This window comes from Netta rufina, assembly GCF_964035555.1.
Source record: "Netta rufina genome assembly, chromosome: 3".
Taxonomy (NCBI): domain Eukaryota; kingdom Metazoa; phylum Chordata; class Aves; order Anseriformes; family Anatidae; genus Netta; species Netta rufina.
In genome coordinates, this window is record NC_140125.1 from 116,257,019 (window position 1) to 116,275,466 (window position 18,448).

At 40.2% G+C, this 18,448-nt stretch overlaps 1 protein-coding gene across 1 annotated transcript in view; it reads right to left on the minus strand.

Moving 5' to 3' along the window:
- Nucleotides 1-2,294: 2,294 nt before the first annotated feature.
- Nucleotides 2,295-18,448, minus strand: part of CLIC5 (chloride intracellular channel 5) — a 59,767-nt gene continuing 43,613 nt past the window's right edge. The window contains exons 5-6 of the mRNA XM_084284284.1: nucleotides 13,841-14,022; nucleotides 2,295-11,388 (exon numbers count right to left, since the gene is read on the minus strand). Of these exons, the coding sequence (XP_084140410.1) occupies nucleotides 11,221-11,388; nucleotides 13,841-14,022 (350 nt within the window). The 3' untranslated portion in view covers nucleotides 2,295-11,220. The remainder of the gene's footprint in view (nucleotides 11,389-13,840; nucleotides 14,023-18,448) is intronic.

Below are 18,448 nucleotides of genomic sequence, written 5' to 3' on the forward strand. Positions count from 1 at the left end.
GTTAGCAGTGGCTGAATATTGGCTAGATTACGGGGCATGTGGGTATAGCCTATATTTATTTTTTTTAAGTATATATTTGTTTGATGTTTTGCAAGCATCTGCTTAAGATTTCTGTGCTTATCTAACAGGAGGAAAGAGCCCATTCTTCCCAATTCAGTGCAAGAAAATGTCATAACGCTGCTGGGCCCCTTTGTTTCATCCTGCGCCAGAGGGACTCCATCGTTCCTTTTGCTACTTCTTGGAGAGCCAAAAGCAGTGGCTGGCAATTAAAGGCATCTGCTGGGCTCACGAAAGAAAGGCATGCACAAGATATGAAGGATGGATGACACCTGAAACGTCTAAACTCTTGCCTGGTGCAGACTGGACTGATTGCAGCGTGTCTGGCAGGATGTGTAGAGTGTTACCGCAGGTATCAAGATAAAATAAAGAAAAACCATACTAAACCCTCGCTGACAAACTTCCCCCCCAGCCCATCCCTGAAGGAAGAGGTGCCAGCAGCTCAGTGGAGCCTGCTGAGGACTCTATTTTTCATGTGGCAAACATGGAGAGACAGCAGAACAAATCCCTGCCAGACGGAGTGATTAGCTGGGCAGAAGAAACCCGTCAGAGCCCAAATGACCAAAAAAAAATGGACGGTGGCATAAAAAGTCTGCCATGGAAAGGGAGAAGCTTTGGTTTGTGCAGAACAGATGCACAAAGAATGATAAAAATAGACAGGAAAAAAGTGATTCAGGTTGTTACTCACCCCATTTTTCACAATTCAGGTCTACAATCACAATCATACCAATCATACACAGAACCCTTTCCCTTTTTTTTTTTTTTTTTTTTTTTTTTTTTTTACACAGGGCTTAATGGATCTGTTGCATTCACTACTGTAAAATGTCACCTAGAGCAGTGCCAGGTTTGTTCATGTAATGAGAGCTGTAGCTACCTATTTTTAACAAAATAAGCACTGAAAACACACTAGTATGGAAAAAGTTTTGTGTGAGGTCAGTGTGATGAACCCTAAGTGCTGGGGTTCCTGGCACCATCCTTTGGAGCAAGCAGTCCTGGCCATCCTTGGGCTCACTCCAACACCAATGAGACAAGGAGGAACATGAGGCCAACACTTAGCAGCTTGGTTCGAACACTTTGAAACAAATTCTCATTTTTATATGACAGATCACTTCAAGGAAGATGTGGCACTAGAGGGATGTGGCCAACTGGTTGCAGTCTTTGATGACAAGAAGAAAAGTTGAAATGTAAACCAGGAGGAATCCTCCTCATTCCTTTCTAGTTGCAGCTGCGGGACGAGTAACTCTTGTTGCTTCAGATGGGTGGTGATTGCTTGTCATTTACTACGAAAGGCTCAGAGCCTCTGTCTCTAATGCCTCTCTGGAAGTGGTTTGCTTTGTGGAAGCTAAATTCAAAATGTTGTGCTGCAATAAAATTTGCAATACTACACATTTGCGTATCATAACATCAGAAGGCAATCTGGAGCCAAGCCAGCCAGCCCTACCTCAGCTGAGTCCAGCCTCGCAGCAGAAGCAATATAAGTAATATCAGAAGCAATATACAGAGTAAGGCAAGTGGAAACATACTTCTACCTGGACCTCCTCCCAGCCCAGGTATTTGGAGACTTCTTAACCTGGACATTTCATCCAATCTTTAGTGTTTAACAACTTTAATGGATCTGTTCTTCATAAAGTTGACATATTCATGTTTGAACACCATATTCATTTATTTTTATCTGCATAGCACCAGCTGGAAAAGGGCTCCTTTAGTTTAATTTAGTTTAATTTTTTAGTTTAGTTTAATTATACTGTGTAAAAAGATACTTTGCTATGTTTGCTTTAAACTTGCTGCCTGGTTGTTTCTTCAGGACCTCCTACCCTCTGATTTGAGGAAAACTGAATAATAATTGCCCATTTCACCCTATCCATTGTTCTGTAGACCTGTGCTAATCCTACCAGCTCTCATTCCCTCCATTATATGCTTGGGGAGTGCTCTGGTCCAAACCAACATAGTACCACCAGGAGTATGTATATAGTATGTATATAATACCAGTGTCCGGCACACAGGTCTCATACCTGGCCCTGTTTCTTCTTCTAGAACAGATGCAGCTTATTTGTCCTTGCTGTCTTTCCCTATATTTCTGTTCAATCTGATTTAACATCCCCAGATGAGTATAGCTACATTCAAGCTATGGGCACACTTTTCTTGCAGCCATTCCTAGAATCAAAGGAATGCTGCCTGTTTAAAAATAAATAAATAATATAAAATTAAAGTTATCAAATTAAACAAAAGTTCAGGAATAACATGATGAGAAAATAAACCACTTTTATTCAAATTCTCAAGTGCCAATCACTCTTGGAATACAGGATTACGAACAGCTCCGATTCAGGAAGGTCGATTTCTTCATTTAACAAATACTTATTTGAAGGTTACATGAGAAATGTTTGCTAATTTATCCAAAGGCTTAAAATGAAACAATGAGCAGATACTTTTTAATTTAATTTTAAAAATTAAATTCAACTTTTACTTCAATAATAAAATATGCTACCTATTATGTAAAAAGGACATTGATTTCATTCACAGTTGACAGAATACAGCCACACGATCTTAATGTTAAAGGAAAACTGCAATGACATTTTAATTACATCATACCTATTATATATTATGAGTGTTAGGGCAGCACACAAAGTCTGTAATCAGAGTTCTGTTGTGCTAGGAGCTGTACAAATAAAGAGGAAACATATAGTTACTATCCCAAAAGGTTACAGTCTGATCTAAAATTATCCATTAACATAGGATATGCCTCGATGGAAAATCACAAGTATGCAAAGGGATTTTTCCTGTCTTTCTTACCTGATGGAGACCACTAGATGCACAGTTACTTTCCACAGTCTTTAAGAGTTCCTGATTTTGCTTTCCTCCCAGCAGATCAACAGATCCGACAACAATTAGGTGTTTTGGAGATTATTAATGTTGCAGTGGAGGAAATCCAGCCCTGAACTGGAGGCTGGGCTGACACATAAAAATTTTAGTATCCTTGAGTTACTTTTTTTTTTGATGTTGCATCCCAGATTTTTATTTTTATTTTTATTTTTTTTTAAATGTCATTGAAAATTTTAAGTAACTGTGGGTCAGTTTAGGGCCTTTCAGGTTGATTTCACACAGAAAATGGAATATTTGTCCATACAGCTCTTAGGACTTCCAGACTGATCCTACTCTCTTTCCCCAGTGGAAGGACAGTAGCATGTACAGTGGGCTCCCTTTCCTCTCTTTCTATCTCAGCCCCCCCTCTAAGGAACCAGAAGTGTGCCACAAATGAGTCAGGATTTGAAAATGAGTGGTTTTTGACGGGGGAAAAAAAAAAAAAAGGCATTTCTGCTCACCCTCAAATCTCACTACACAACTTGGTTTTGATCTTCAGGCTTTAAAATTGGAAAGACTCAGAGTAGGAAGATAAATCTGTCAATCGCTAGATCATAAATTGCTAGACAATATGGAGCAGGACTCTTCAAAAACAATTTCTTAAGGAAAAAATAAAAAATATTAAAAAAAAAAAAAAATAGACGATAGGATCATCGCTATGAGGATTTGCACGGATGAGGACCTGTTCCTCACAAACCAAAGCAGGAAGGGAATACAACTTCCAAAAATACAGCCATGTACACAAGCAGTCAGTTTTGCACTAGAAGAGAGGGTTGGGTTGGGGTTAGGTTTTTTTTCCACCATGTTTTCCTATTGCCAATAAAGCCCTGTAATTCCCAGCACAAAACAACGGGTACACGGGGTTTATTTGCAACCAAAGGCTTGGACACAAACTGGCATTGGGAATGAGAAGGGAGGCAGGGTGGCAGCTCAGGATACTTGAGGGAACATTTCTGAACTGTTTAGCAGGAGTTTATTGCTTCGGTGCAAGAGTCTCCAAGTGCCAAAGCAGGAGATGGTGCATGTTGCTGTGCCAGAATTGCCCACCTTGGGTGCATGCAGTGAGAGGCAGGGGACCCATGGCTGTGTTTCAATGCTCCTGCCCAAGCAATACAATTTGGGCAGAATGAAGCACACTCCTTTTGTGCCTCGCCATGCTTAGGAAATAGATCTGGAGTGTTATAAAGGAGAAACAGCTAATTACAAAGATGTTCCTTGGACTCGCTCCTGAGCCTTTGTATGCTGCTGTTCCCAGCGTTGGGCTGATTTGGTGGCTGTGCTGCATGCAAATGTGGTTGATGTGGGTTAGCCAACATATCTGGGTCTGTGTGGCTGTTCTCCTGCTTCTGCACACCTCAGTGGTGCAGCTCTTGTTTATTCCAGTGCAAACAGAACCAAATGCCCAGCTAACAACTCTGCCATTTCAGGAGTAGTTTTCCTCTTTATGCCACCTTCCATCCCAATGTACTTATAGAGCATTGTTGAATTAAATAATGCAGATAAATAATAAAGTGTTCATACATATAAATAGATACAGCTTACATGGAAGTAGACTGTTGTACAGTCAATAATAATTAAAAAAAAAAATCAAAAATCTTAGATTTTAACTGAATTTTATATCCCTCTTGCAGTATCTGGATTATGTTGTTCATTTACTCCTAAACATACTCCTTAAAACAAACTATAATCTTCCCTGCTTAAATAATTTGGTCAGAATCACACTTCTTTATGTTTTATGCCACAGCTTATTCCCAAAGCTGGGGATAACCACTCATTTCCTGAAAACTCCTAAAAACATCCTTAATGAAAAAAGCTGAGAAATCTGCTGTTTGCAGTGCTATTTACTTATTGCTTACCTCCAAACTAAGGTAGTTAATTTGATGGGAAAAAAGAAAAAAAAAAAAAAAAGTAGAAAAGAAAAAGATTAATGTGGTGCCCGTAGCTATTTCCCAAATTCTTCAGAGTTTATAGACCTAGGGAGACAGGGAAAGAGCAATTTCTCAGCAGTGCAGCAGAATAGGCTGAAATGACCCCGTGAAACTCAAGCGATTCTGGGAATTAAAGGATGTTCACTCCTGCTACAGCTCTACACTGCAAACTGCTTTTAGGGCTCCCAGTAGTACACATTAGCAATAGCCAAGCTTTTCAGTTTTAATTTAATTTAATTTAATTTCTACCAACAAATTCCACCCTGTGGTGAGAATTGACAGTATCATGTTGAGAGCCATTAAAGCATATTTGGATTGTTTTTACTCTATGTGCATATATATATATAAAAAAACAAATTCCCCCACCCTTCTTAGTTTTCTTTAGACAAGACACTTCATAATAAGAGTGAGGCAGACACAGCGGAGGCATCGTTATGCTGTGGGATACCACCACAGGGAGTGCTGTTGGAGGTAGAGCAGAACATGCCTTGGCATCACACTGTCAGCGTGGCTCTGCTCCGAAGCGCCCCGGTGATAAACCAGAATGGAGCCTGACAGCATCCCCCCAGTTGCAACTGTGACAGAGCTGGGTCCCTGATCCCATATAAGCCATAAGACCCCGTATATAACTGCTGCTTCCTTGCCTTTATGAGTGCTTTCTGTTCTCTGAGCACATCTTCACGCTTGAAACAGCTTCATGCTTATGTAGCCTTGGGCTCTGTTGGGAATTCCTATTGGGAATTCCCCCACTGGGAATTCTGCCACTGGATTTCAAAGGAAACAGAATAATAATGCTCTTCGTTAATATAGGCTTTTCTGTCATGTCTTTTAGGCCGCCATCCAGCCAGGCAGGCAGGCACATGTTTAACATTAAACACATGAGCAGTCCCTATTCACATGCTGCAAGCTAGAAACGCTCGTTAGCGCTGGATCGCGGCCCCGGCTGAGCTGCTAACACACTTCAGCCTGAGAGCTGGGCTCAGCAAAAGGTGGCACTGAAGCCTTTCATTGTGGTTGCACCATTGCTGGCTGAGCAGCTTTGGCCCTGGCGTTTCCTGCCCGAGCTATGCAAATCCAAATGGCAATGGCCCAGTAAGGGTGGGGGTCCGCCTGGCAGCGACCCGCTGAGCTGTGACAATGTCATCACGCAGAGCTGCTTAGCTGATGAGCACAGCTCAAAGCACGCCACATTCAAGTGCGTCCCTCTGGAGTATTTTCAGTGTTAGCAACTCTCCGATGAATGGTGAAAGGGGGATGATTTGGGGCAGCAGGGGAATGACAGGCTGCACGATCGCTGCAGGATGTGAAATGCTGCTGAGTCCTGTAATGCTGCATGGTGAGTGCCTGAGGAGCTACACGGGGAGCTCCAGACCTTCACATCACATGTTTCAAGCTTTGAAAGCCAGCATTAGAAAGGGTTCCTGTGCTTTCCTATGGTTGGAGTGTTGCTTGGGATGTGGGACAAGGAAATAAAACAGATCAATGCTTCCTCCTTTCCTTGCACATGACCCAGGAGGGGTCACTACCTAGCACAGAGTTAGTGGAGTGTTGTAGTTCAGTTCCTGGCCAAGGAAATGGAACATTTTGTGACCCAGAGGGAATACCTCTATGTATCCCGGGAAAATCCATTGGCAAAGCCACCTTAAACATGGTGACTTGTTCAGGTCCTTGGTGAAAATCACGGTCCAGAATAAACAGTCCATCATTCTTGGTTAAAGTATCCCAGATGAAAAGACAGATTTTTTAAAAAATGCTTTGAATACTGTTTTTTTCCCAAAAAAAATCATTGCCTCCTTCAACTTCTCAACAAGTATAAGCCTCACAGCTTTCCTGCCTCCTCTGGAATCATTAGGTCACTGCAGTCATCAAAATTAATGAAGAGATGAAAGATTGAGCAGAAAGGCAAAATCTTACTGGAAAAATATTTCTTAATATGAAAAGCAATTCAAGAATAATGAATACATCTAGCAGAATAATAAACAACTGCAAACTTCCCAACACCTAAAAGAATGCATGTGAAGGAGGACACAAGACTTTGCATTTATTTTCCTGTTTAAAACACCAATTCATTCTAAAAAGCCAATGCTTCCATGTGCCTCTAGGGCCTTAAATGAGTGAGATTTCCACTGCCTACATTTTTGCAATACCCTAACTGAGCCAGGTAGCCCGAGCTGGCCATTCCAGGAAGGGGCACTCTCTTTGCTTCTCACCTTTGCTGCTGGGGCAGTGGTGGGAGCAGGGCCTTCGGACATCATCCCACAAGGTGTCTGGGTTATCATAAAATGTGCTTGTCTGTGTGCCCACCCATGAGCACTAGCAGTGAGAAAATGGCAGAATGGTTTTAGATAGCCTAGAGTTGACTTTCATCAAGGACAAGAGAGGAGGAAAGGTGGCTGGAGGTTAAATAAATAAATGTATATTCAGAATTAATACTATGCCCAATTCAGCTGGTCTTTCTTGCAGGAAACAAATATGTCTAGCTTCTTTGTGATACCGACTACCATTCTTCCCTGGCAGTGGCTTTTCAGCTCATGCAGACACAGGACAAAAGCTTGTAACCCATAGCTTGATATTCCCCACTACTCCTCATAAACCATATCCCTCATTCTAGGGATATGGTTTAGTGGGGACTGTTAGCGTTAGGTCAGAGGTTGGACTCGATGATCTTGAGGTCTCTTCCAACCTAGAAATTCTGTGATTCTGTGATTCTGTGATAAAGCAATACCACTTTCTAGTGGAAAAAGAAAAAAAAAAAAAGTTTGCCAGAAGCCCTCTTTTAAACAGCCTTGAGACAGATACTCCCTTGGTCTTACCTGTACAGCAAGATGACCTCTTGGCAATTCAAAAAGTCTAACAAAAAATGAGAATAACTTGTATATAGGATTCTCTAGCACTCCCATATCACTGGTAATAGAAGAAAAATTAATATTAGTTCCAATATGAATGGAGTGTTGGATTGACTGAACAGGGAGCTTTGAAATAAATATCTAAGAAATGTTTGGATGAAATGGACATCTTTACAGACATTTGGTCTGCATTTCTGAAATGTAGATGATTAAATCCACATTGTTGGCTTCTTCCCCCTCTGCACTATGTCTTTCTTTACATCTTGCAAAAAATTTATGAACAAAGTTATTGTAAATCTGCAATGTCTGTCTTGTCACTTAGATTCTTTTCAGAAATGCTGCCTTGCCAATGTAGACATACAATCCTGTATGATTAATATTTATTACTTATAATTCTAAATACAATGGAAGGTCACCAAAAATACCCCATGTAAAGGAGACTGGAGCCCTTTAAAACCTCACTGGTGATGGATCCTCAGTCTTGAGAACTGGGCTCAAAATCTTAGCAAAACACTTTTCTATGTAGGATTTCCAGTATTTCCTGCTTCTGACTATGGCTGAAGCCAAAAAGCACAAAGATGAGCAGAAGTTACAGATCTAAAAGCATGAGCCTAGATTTCAAACCCAAACAAAGGTCAGGGAATGCCTGAACCTGTCCATAATCTTGCATCAGCCTACAATAGAGTTATGAATAAAATGCAAAGCTAGGATGCAGAGTGAGACTGGAATAACCACAGAATGGGCACTGTAGCTGATGGGAAAACAGTTTATTTTTTACCTTCTTGTATCTATCAATACATTTGTCCAGATTTTTCATGTGTGTGATGTTGCTAGAAAAGTGAAAATATTTTGGTTTTGTATTACTGATTGAAAGAAAGGTAGTTTGTGGAATTTTCGGTTTTATAATGAAATCCTAAAAAGATTTTAAGACATTTTAAAGCAAACCATCTTACAAAGAGCTCATTGTGCCAACAGCTCATTTTCTCTTTGGTATAAGCTGAACCATTTTTAAACATCATTCTAAAAAAAAACAGATGTAATTTGAGGTTGCTGAGATCAAGTGATTGTGATTTGGCCCTCTTCTAGCAAAACTGAAGACAGATTCAAGCATTTCAGAACAGGATTCAGCAAACTGGTGAAGATCTGGAGACAGAAGAAATCAGGAAAGCCCCTGAGCTGGTTCATTTACCCTGCCTGCATCTGCTGCATGTTTGTATGATCTTCTTTAGGGCACTAAATGCAATAAGCACAGAGCATGAAGCTGTGTCTGCCTCTGCATCTTCATTCAAAGATCACTGCCACTGTGATTAAGCAAAGCCGCTAACTGAAGCACAAACCTGGAGAGTGACAACTGAGGAAGATTTTGTTCGGCATGCTCATCGCCAAATCATACTGACAGTGAAAAAATCCCAGTTACCATCAATCAGACACCAGACTTTTCACTTGAAACAAATTTGCACAGTACTGCTAACTGACAGAGGCTTCTTGCTCAGCATGCTGAGTGAAAACAAAAACCAAAAGACAGACAGAAAGGACCAAGTGGATTAAAATAAATAAATAAATAATTGCCTTAATTTAAAAAAAAAAAAAATCACAAATAATTCCAAACTCGTGAAGAAATATTTTTAACGAGCCACATGTGCTTGTGCAGACACTTCTAATCTCATTAGATTTTTCTGGCTGCTATTAGTGTTCTCTGAGCCAGCTGATTTCTCAGCAATATTTTAAAGAGTGCAAGCACTTTGCCCTCCAGTCTAGCCGCTGTTACAATAGCCCATTCTAGGGGAAGACTTGGGAGTTCATGGATTTTCTCTGGAGGTTTTGGAAAGTTCAGAAGAAATTGATCACTGCATGCGAAACAGCAGTCAGCCACAAACTATCTTCATAGTCAATGAGCAGTGCTCTGCTCCCAGCTGGGTTAGAGTGAAAAGTGGAATCGTCTCACCAAAGCCATGAGATGGCTTCAGATCGTCACCGCTGTCACACAGCAGAGGCTGGCTTTACGTGTTCTCTCCAGTCTTCTGGCTCTCTGGCTGCAAAGAGGTTCCTCGTAAGGTTTCCCCATGGCCTCAGCCTGGGGGTTCCCTCAAACCAGCACAGCTCTCTACAGCTCTGATCAGAAGGAGAGCCACACCAGGTGAGAGCTCAGCTTTATTTCATCTTTGAAAACAATCGTAAATGTTCCCAAACTGAAAACTGAGAGCCATGTACACCATGATACATATTAGGGCATGAGAATTTTATGCAAAAGAGCTGTCATTCTGGATTTGCTACAGTAATGTGCACATAATCACTACCCCAAAGCAGCTTTTTACAGGCAGATGCTCCAGATAGAACAAAATAATCAGCTTACAGAAACCAATCCAGCATCATTTAACCTCAATGGCTGAACCTTGGAGGAGTGGGGCTAAAGCATCATGAGTGGCTTTGTCCTAGAGTGCTTGCCAACTTTCTGGCTGGAAATGTGCCTCCTCTCTGCTTTAGCCTGCCCTCTTCGAGGCTATCAGAGTGTACAGCTCCCTGGTAAGATGATGAGCGCTTGATGGTGACCCATCTGGAGCCCAAAGTGAGGAAAGTGTTTCCCCTGTCTGGAATTTGTATGCAGCAACAGCTTGCTCCTGCCTATCCACGTTTCCCAAGATAGCAGTATAAAGGAACTGGCAGCCGTACAGTCAAGACGATGATATACTACTTGGTTTGGTTAGCTGTGACAATTCTGGCTATGGGCTTGACTCAATATGCTGCCCCCGTTAGTGCTGTCTCTACAAACTAGCAGATCCACTGGGCACTTTGGCATTAGCACCGCTCTTCCAAGGGCTGCCTGCTCAATTGCTCAATCACTCTCTTTTGCTTTAAACTTCAGAATCCAGAAGCATCATGTAAATTTTATGCAAAGTAGCATCTGCAAGTCTGACATATTCACTCAGGCTTCCCCCTCTTGCGCCAAGTTAAAAATAAATACCCTATAAACTCTTGGGCCTGCTAAGACAAAAAATGCATTCAGATAGGTTTTTTTAAAATATAACTGCTAAGAGCATTACTCCTTTAGGGTCAAACTTTTTTTTTCCCCCTCTCTCATATTTTGTTCCTGCCTCAAGAATTTCAACAGCACTGAAAAAAGTGTCCTTCAAATAGCCTACAAAAGAACCAGTTCTACATGTCCCTAGTTGACTTGCTTGATATTTCAGCTAATATCATATTTTCAAAACTCCAGAGAAAACAGGTGCTGATATACCCCAACATGAAACAAGAAACTAATAAAGTGGACTCATTTCAAATACTGATTATGAGTAATACTAGTTGTGCCAGATCATAGGTTCAGTTTTCAAAGGGTCTCCACCCCCTACACTAGAGCTGCCTTCTCCTTTCCCCAGTGAGAGGCAGATTTGTCCTGACCAATACACTTGAACAGGTGAAGTCACAGGGATGCCAACCAGATAGCATAATGATAAAATATATCTTAAGGCAACAAGGAGAAGTGTCTGTAAAATGGGAATCCCCCAGGGATGCTGAGCCGCTGCAGGAGTCAGTTAGGACTTGCTGAGCCGCTTGGCCACATCTGCATAGGCTTGCTCGATTTCTTTGTCTGCTGCACAGGTATTGGTGAATTCATCCCTGGCATATGCATTCTTCAGGTACCGCCAAAGGCCCGTCATCTCTGTTGGGAACTCAAAGTTGCGGTATTTCTTTGCAACAATCTAAACCAAAAGACAAAAGAGGGAGAGAAAAAATGTCCTGCTGGTAATGTATTTCCAGATTTCATTTTAGAGAGTTTCTTACTCTTTCTTGTAGTATAATTAACAGCAGAAGAGAAAAATGGGTAGTAAGATAATAGAGCGGGTTGCCCAGAGAAATTGTGTATTCCATTATTGGAAGCGTTGGGTTGAACAGGTCTTTGAGCACCCTGATCTAGTGAAAGATGCCCTTGCCCATGATCTTTAAGGGTTCCTTCCAACCCAAACTATTCTATAATTCTATATATGCTTCTTTTATATGCCTGGGGACACATGGGCTTGTAATACAAAGGCTCGAAGAGTGAACATTGGTTATCCCGTGTCTTGCATACTACTTGGCATAAGGACACTCTACTACAAGTGCCTGGCAACTATCTACAAATTGTGCCCTTTACAGTACCTAAAATTCATTAACTTCACTGTGTTATTTTCTAGTGTTTTCCATCATCTTTATGTGCATCATTTCTTAACTCTGAGATGCCAAATAAGGGATCTTATAGCTGAATCACTAATAATAATAATACATTTAGGGAAAGGCATTAGTAACAATTAATACATAACATTTTAATATTAGTTATTATATTTAACATTACACTACATTATATATTTACTATATTTATATTTGTTATATATGTAATATATTTTATTTGGCCAACGAAGTCAGAGGATATAACTACCTACAGCTGCTGGAAGGCTTTATCTGTGTTCTTGAAAAGGAAATATTCAGGGTGTTATGGGTACCATGACTGAGAAACCAAGATGACTTAGACATTATAAACAGCACTATTAGGATAAACTGGGGGGAGAAAATGATTATTTCAAGACTTGTTAGACTCGGAAATTGTCTATCAAGGGAAATTTTCGATTTCTAAAAACACTCAGGCCCTTATTCAGCAAAATATTAAAGTGCATACTTAATTTTAAGCACCTGTATAGTCCATTGAAGTCAATGGGACTAATCTGTGTTTAAAGTTAGTTGGCTGGTTAAGTTGGATTGGGACATTTCAATATTTCTGTAAGAATATACTGTATAGAATAATCTTGTGGTGACAGAATGAACTAGCTGATAGGAAGGGATGGATTAGCTGATTTAATGAGTGCTTCCAATCTCTAATTTTTCTGACAGTATAAAATTGTTCCTGAGCATAAATTACATACATATGTGCCACAGAGTTCCCCTTTATTCTTAAAGCACATGGTAGAGCTGTTTTCCATCTCAGATTTCTTAGGACAGTCATGTTCTCAGAAATGACTATGATTTGTTTTTATTACCAGCATCCACTTGGTATATGAGGCCTTATGCTGTCCTAAACTGCATTTAATTAAGCATTCTTGCCTTCAATGATATTTCATACACACATGGGGAAGATAAAACCTGCTGAGCAACTAAAGTCAAGATTTTCACAACTTCCAGCACCCATTTTTCATCAAGTGAAAAACTCTTAATACTTTACCCTTTTCTTCCATCTGTAAAATACTTTTCAGATAATATACTATAGTTATGCTTGTCTTAGAAATATTTTAAGCCTCTTTTGACATCTTTCACTTTATCCAAAGGAAGCAGGAGCCATTAAGGGGCCACACAGTGATTTTGCATTGTCTGACTCCAAAGCCACCAACGAAGATGAGCCAAAAAGAAAAAGAGCTAAACCTGTGAGGATATTATACATTTCTTACCTGGTGACTTACGCCTTTTTTCTTTTCTTTTTGCATGTGTGCAGTCAGCTTCCAGGCTCAGTTTATGTTTTGGCTCACCGAGCCAAATTAGATGCATGACTTGGCTTTAATTCCTAGCTTTCTTGCTTGCCAAGGTCTGCCAGGTACTTGCTTTATTCTAAATAAACATGTAATCTGATAAATTAAATAAATGTAACATTTGGAAGTCGGGATGATGTACATCATTTGCACTGTACCAGCGACCATTGGACATCGTAAAACCTGGATCTCAGCATTGACTTTGATTTGTTAACTTCTCTGTGTGAAACACCAGCTGGAACAAATATTCCACCAAAAGATGGAATGTCTCTTAAGTTACAAATGGGTGGGAACTGACTAAAGTTTTGACATCTCTCTTAAGAATAATGGGAAGTAATTAATATGAAAGATGGCTTTTACCAGCAGCAGGGTGAGAATACAGAGACAGGATACCCAGATCTTAATGTTGTCTTTGCTACTAACCAGTGATGCGACATTTTCCCCATGTATTAAATACAAAGTGGCTTTAGTGAACCTGCAAGAAACACTGATGAAAATGTGTTTCAAGCTCTGCTTCTCAACCTGTATAATTGCTCAGCTATGCTAGGGAGCACAGAGTGAGTAAATACCTGGGAATTACATAGCGTGTAGCACAAAACCTCATAATGTATGAACCAGAGAACTTCCCTGGCTTCTTTGTCCATCATGTGGCACCTTTTACCTTGACAACATGGAGTTTGGGCAGAAGGTTGCAGTCAGCAAGGGTCAGGTCATCACCATCCAGAAATTTGCGTTTAGACACCTTCTCCTCTTCAGTGCTATTTGCATCAATCTCCTCTGGCAGTGGGGTCCTCAGATAGTCATCCAGCTTCTTCAGAGCCTTCACCAAACCTTTTTCAAGGGCTATGACAAAAAGGAACAAATAAGTGGTTAAGAGAGGGTGAGAATTATTTAGAAATACTCATCATCAGTGGCCATGACACTCAAGAAAACAAAAGGAAAAATACACACACACACAAAAAAAAAGTTGTAGTTTTACAATTCAACACTCTTCCAGAGCAATTAAAGGCAACAGCAACAATTCCAAAGATGCTAACCAGAACTCTATTGAGCTGTAAGATACACTATAACTGAAACAAAAGCAATATAACAAAAACTAAATACAAAGCTAGATAAAGGAGATGAGATAGTTAGCCATCATTAAGATTTCCCTTACTTCAGGTTCATTTAGGTGCAAATTCTCTCTTTGATATGTCTCAAAAGGAGTGCCACAATGGAGATAGGACTTCAGACCTCAATTATTAAAGACTGTCCCACACTGCTGCTGGCTCTAAAGCATTCAACACTTAAATTACACTTAGACTTAATGCACAGCAACATGTAAAAATTTTACTAGAAAAAATCAGCCTGGGCACAGAATTTGTGTTCATATGCTTCACCAGAAAGAAAGTAGAAAAATCTGATAATAACAGTATACTTATAGAAAACTGAACTGTACACATTGACTGTACACAGGCTTACATGTTATTTAAACAGCAAACGTTCTGGGGCAAGAAGGATCTTTTGCATCTCTGTTTGAAGGGTGACAAGCATGATAGGGTCCTGGCCCCTGATAAGTGCCCCAAACTGTTAAAGCAATATAAATAAGAAACAGCAAGAATTTACAATGTGAAAAAATAACAACATGACTCATGGGCTTCAGGCCAGAATTTCAGCTGGTGAAAATTACCTGCCGTGATTTATACCTGCTGCAGACCTGGCCCAGAGTCAGCATTTAAGGCCTAATCCTGTAAAATCTTGTATCTCTGAGTAACTTACTGCCATTTAAACTTTAGGGATACTACTCAATGTGTTGAGTTACTCATGCAGCATATCACTACAAAGCCTAGGGAGATAAATATGTTTATGGAGCACAACGTGAGCTTCAAAGGGCTGCCGTGTTTGCCCCATACAGGGCAGGTTGCTGGCACAGGTAGCTCTGCTGGCTCTGCTGTCAGCCACTCCTGTGTTTTTGGCACGGAGGGAAAGGCAGCATGTATGGGGCCATGGAGAGAGCAAGAGCTGAACACCACAGAACATGATTTCTCTGCTGCCCTGACATCCATTAAACCTTGTGCCAGGGGTGGAAGTCAGATTAAGCTGCCTGGTGCCTTGCTCCCACTAAAGCCTCTTGGCCAAGCAGCAGGGAACCACACCAGCTCTCTTGTGGCTGACTCTTAGACACAGTGGCAAATCCTGGCTTAATTGATTGACCAGAGGAATGACTGCAATCCAACTGAAAACACCCCAACAAACATAGCAGGGAGGAGAAGAATTTTATTTCTGAAAACAGATCATCTAAAGTGACTGAAGTGCTGCCATCCATAAAACAAAAGTGTTGCCATCCCTTATTTAATCAATTCAAATTGCATTTTGACACTGACATTCTGCCGTCAGATCCTGGCAGTGTTATCTTTAATCATCTGCAGCTGTGCTCCACCACACAACTTCTGCTGAAGGGTAGTAACTGCCTTGCGTGTAATATTACCCCATGTGGCAGCACTCGAAAGATTTAGCAATCTCGTCTTGGTTTGACCCATAACACCTGTTGAATAGATCTCTTTCTCTTGGTCAGCCTCAGACTATATCCTCTTACAATGAATTCATTTAGGGACAATGGAATCAAATTACTGTAATTGAATTCAATTTTGCTCATTCAGATTTTAGAAAACTGATTTAACTCCAAGTATTTTCCAGCATCCCTTCTGCCCAGTAAGATCATTAGTTCTTTGAGTGATCTGTGCAGTATTTCCAGTGGAAATGCTACTTTAGATACACTATGCTAGTCCATGGGGTTATATGTGTTTATAAAGATAGGACCATGTCCAGGTGACATGGATTTATGTAACTTTTTCTGGAACTTTTTGGGGCTTTTTTTTTCCCTCTTACTGATACATCAAAATGTGTCATAGTTGTCTCAAAAACAATGCCTGGAGTGGAGCCTATTTGTGACAGTGGGAAAAACATCTATCTGAATTCATACTTGGCTCTTTCTTACAGCTGCTTTAGGCCAGAAATAAACATATGTGCAGGGTTCAACACATCCAAGACCTCATTCACAGGCTCTGCTGGAACTCACAGGATCCTGAGATCTCCCACTGAAGCCACTACAAGGTGGGACCATTTCATATTCTGATAATTAAGAACTACTACTTCTGACACCTGTGACCCCATTTAATTAATTAGAACTCTTCTGATCTCAGTAAAAGTCCCAGAACAGCCAGAAAATAGAAAGGCAGCAAACAAGGGAGAAATGACTTTCTTTCAACTGAATAATAACAGCATTTTGAAAAGCTAAGAGAATTACAAACCTAAAGTTGCAATTTCAAAATTTAGGTGCACAGGGTGGATTTTTTTAAAGAATTTTAAAAATTTCTTGAAATTTTGTCAAGACATTTTTTGAAATCCATATGCAAATACCCACATTGCTAATCCTAATTTCTAGGAGCCCTGTTGTATTCAGATTCTTCTATGTAAGAGAGGTAAAGCCTTAGTTTCCTTGAGAAGGTCCTCAGAGAAAGCCACACTTGAAATAGCAGGATGTGTAAAAGAATCTTGAAAATATTGAATCAAGAGGCTTATGAGCCTGATGTCTCAGACAGAGAGCGAAGTGTCTTGTACTGGTATGGGTGAGAGAACTGCTTCATGGATTTGAATTCACCAGTGACTTGCACAAGTGAGAGGTACCAAAAGCAGATCTGATTTTTATTTCTTACCAAATAAATTAAATAATAATAATAACAATGTGTGTGAAGAGCTGAGCTTTTAACAATGGTATTTCTCTGAAAAGTGGAAGACTGAGGTCCGAATGCCTTTTCAAGGTGGTCAGCCCAGACCTCCAAGATTAAATCCCACCAGTGGAGTATTGGGTAATCTGTACGGCTCTTCCGTGGAACTTTTGCACTTTCCATAAATTATTTCAATGGATCATCACTTAGGGCTGATAATAGGTAAAAGCCTGAAAAACTGTAATTTGATCTTTTATCTGGTCAATATTTAAGAAACTCCATTAAAGATGAAAAAACATGAGCAAAGACTGAGAAATAATCTCCTCCAAAAAATCCTACAGCTCTGAAGGTTTTGGGTCCCTTGCTGAGAGAAGAGCAGTCTCAGCTCACATTGCAGAGCAAACCAAGCAGAAGACAGATTTCAATCTGAACCTGCCACACCATGGATATTTTGTAAAAATCTGGATGACAACTATATGTTGTCTCCTTTGAGAACAAAAAGAGCAGGAGGCACTCACTAGGGCCTTGTGAATACCAGTCAAAACACTAGACTGAATGAAGACATTTCAAAAGATTTGACTAACTAAAGAACGTGCAGTTTTCCATTTGTGAATATATTACCCACAACAAATGTCAGAAGTGGCTAGACAGCTAATTCGCAATTTATCCTCATGGTAACATCATTAAAGAACAGAACAGGTTGGTTGATAAGAGCTGAAGCTCCATCCAAGTCAATTGTTGGGATTAATCTTCCCTAATGTGCATAAATAAAAATAATTGTTTTGAACTGAAGACCCTGATGTTTCTCTGTAGTTAGTGGAGTCTTCTTTTCCCTGCCGTTCGTGGTGTGAGTGACCCTAAATCAGCTGTATGGAAAAATTTTCCTGAAGCAGCTCATCTCAGCCTTGTATTTTGCTGGTAACGTCAGGGTGGAGGATTCAATATTACAACACCAAGTGGAACTATGCCTGAGAATGTGGCTCTCTGCTGTTTTTGAAATTTCTACCTCCAATTTCTTCCCCACCCTATAGACTCGCACTGTGATCTTAGAGATCCCAAATGTGACCAGCCCTGTGAGAGGAGCCCTGTCATCAGGTTACTGTTGCAACATCTGCAAATATCTGAACTCACAGAAGCCATCTTTCTGGCCAATGAAATCACTAAGCAAAAGGACACGAGCAATGCATTGCCTCCACAGAGATGCACTGAATATAAATTCAAATTCCAATAAGTTTTACCCGTGGATATTCAAAATCCGTGGTGGAATCTCCTCTCTCACCCTTCACTGCTGTGTTCTGAGTTATTTATGCAGCCAAAGACAATTTACATCAGTCACAATCCTGCTGTGTCATCCCAACAATAGTGAACAACGCTATCAGTAAAAAAAAAAAAAAAAAAAAAAAAAAAAAAAAAAAAAAAAAAAACTCACGAGCTCTGTGAGTTTCCTCCTCTCCACAAAACTATGCTTTTATACAACTTTCCTTAAGAATTCTGAGTTAGAAGCCAGAAAAATAGCACTTTCCAACCTCAAAGCAACCACAGAACACTTAATGAATGTATTA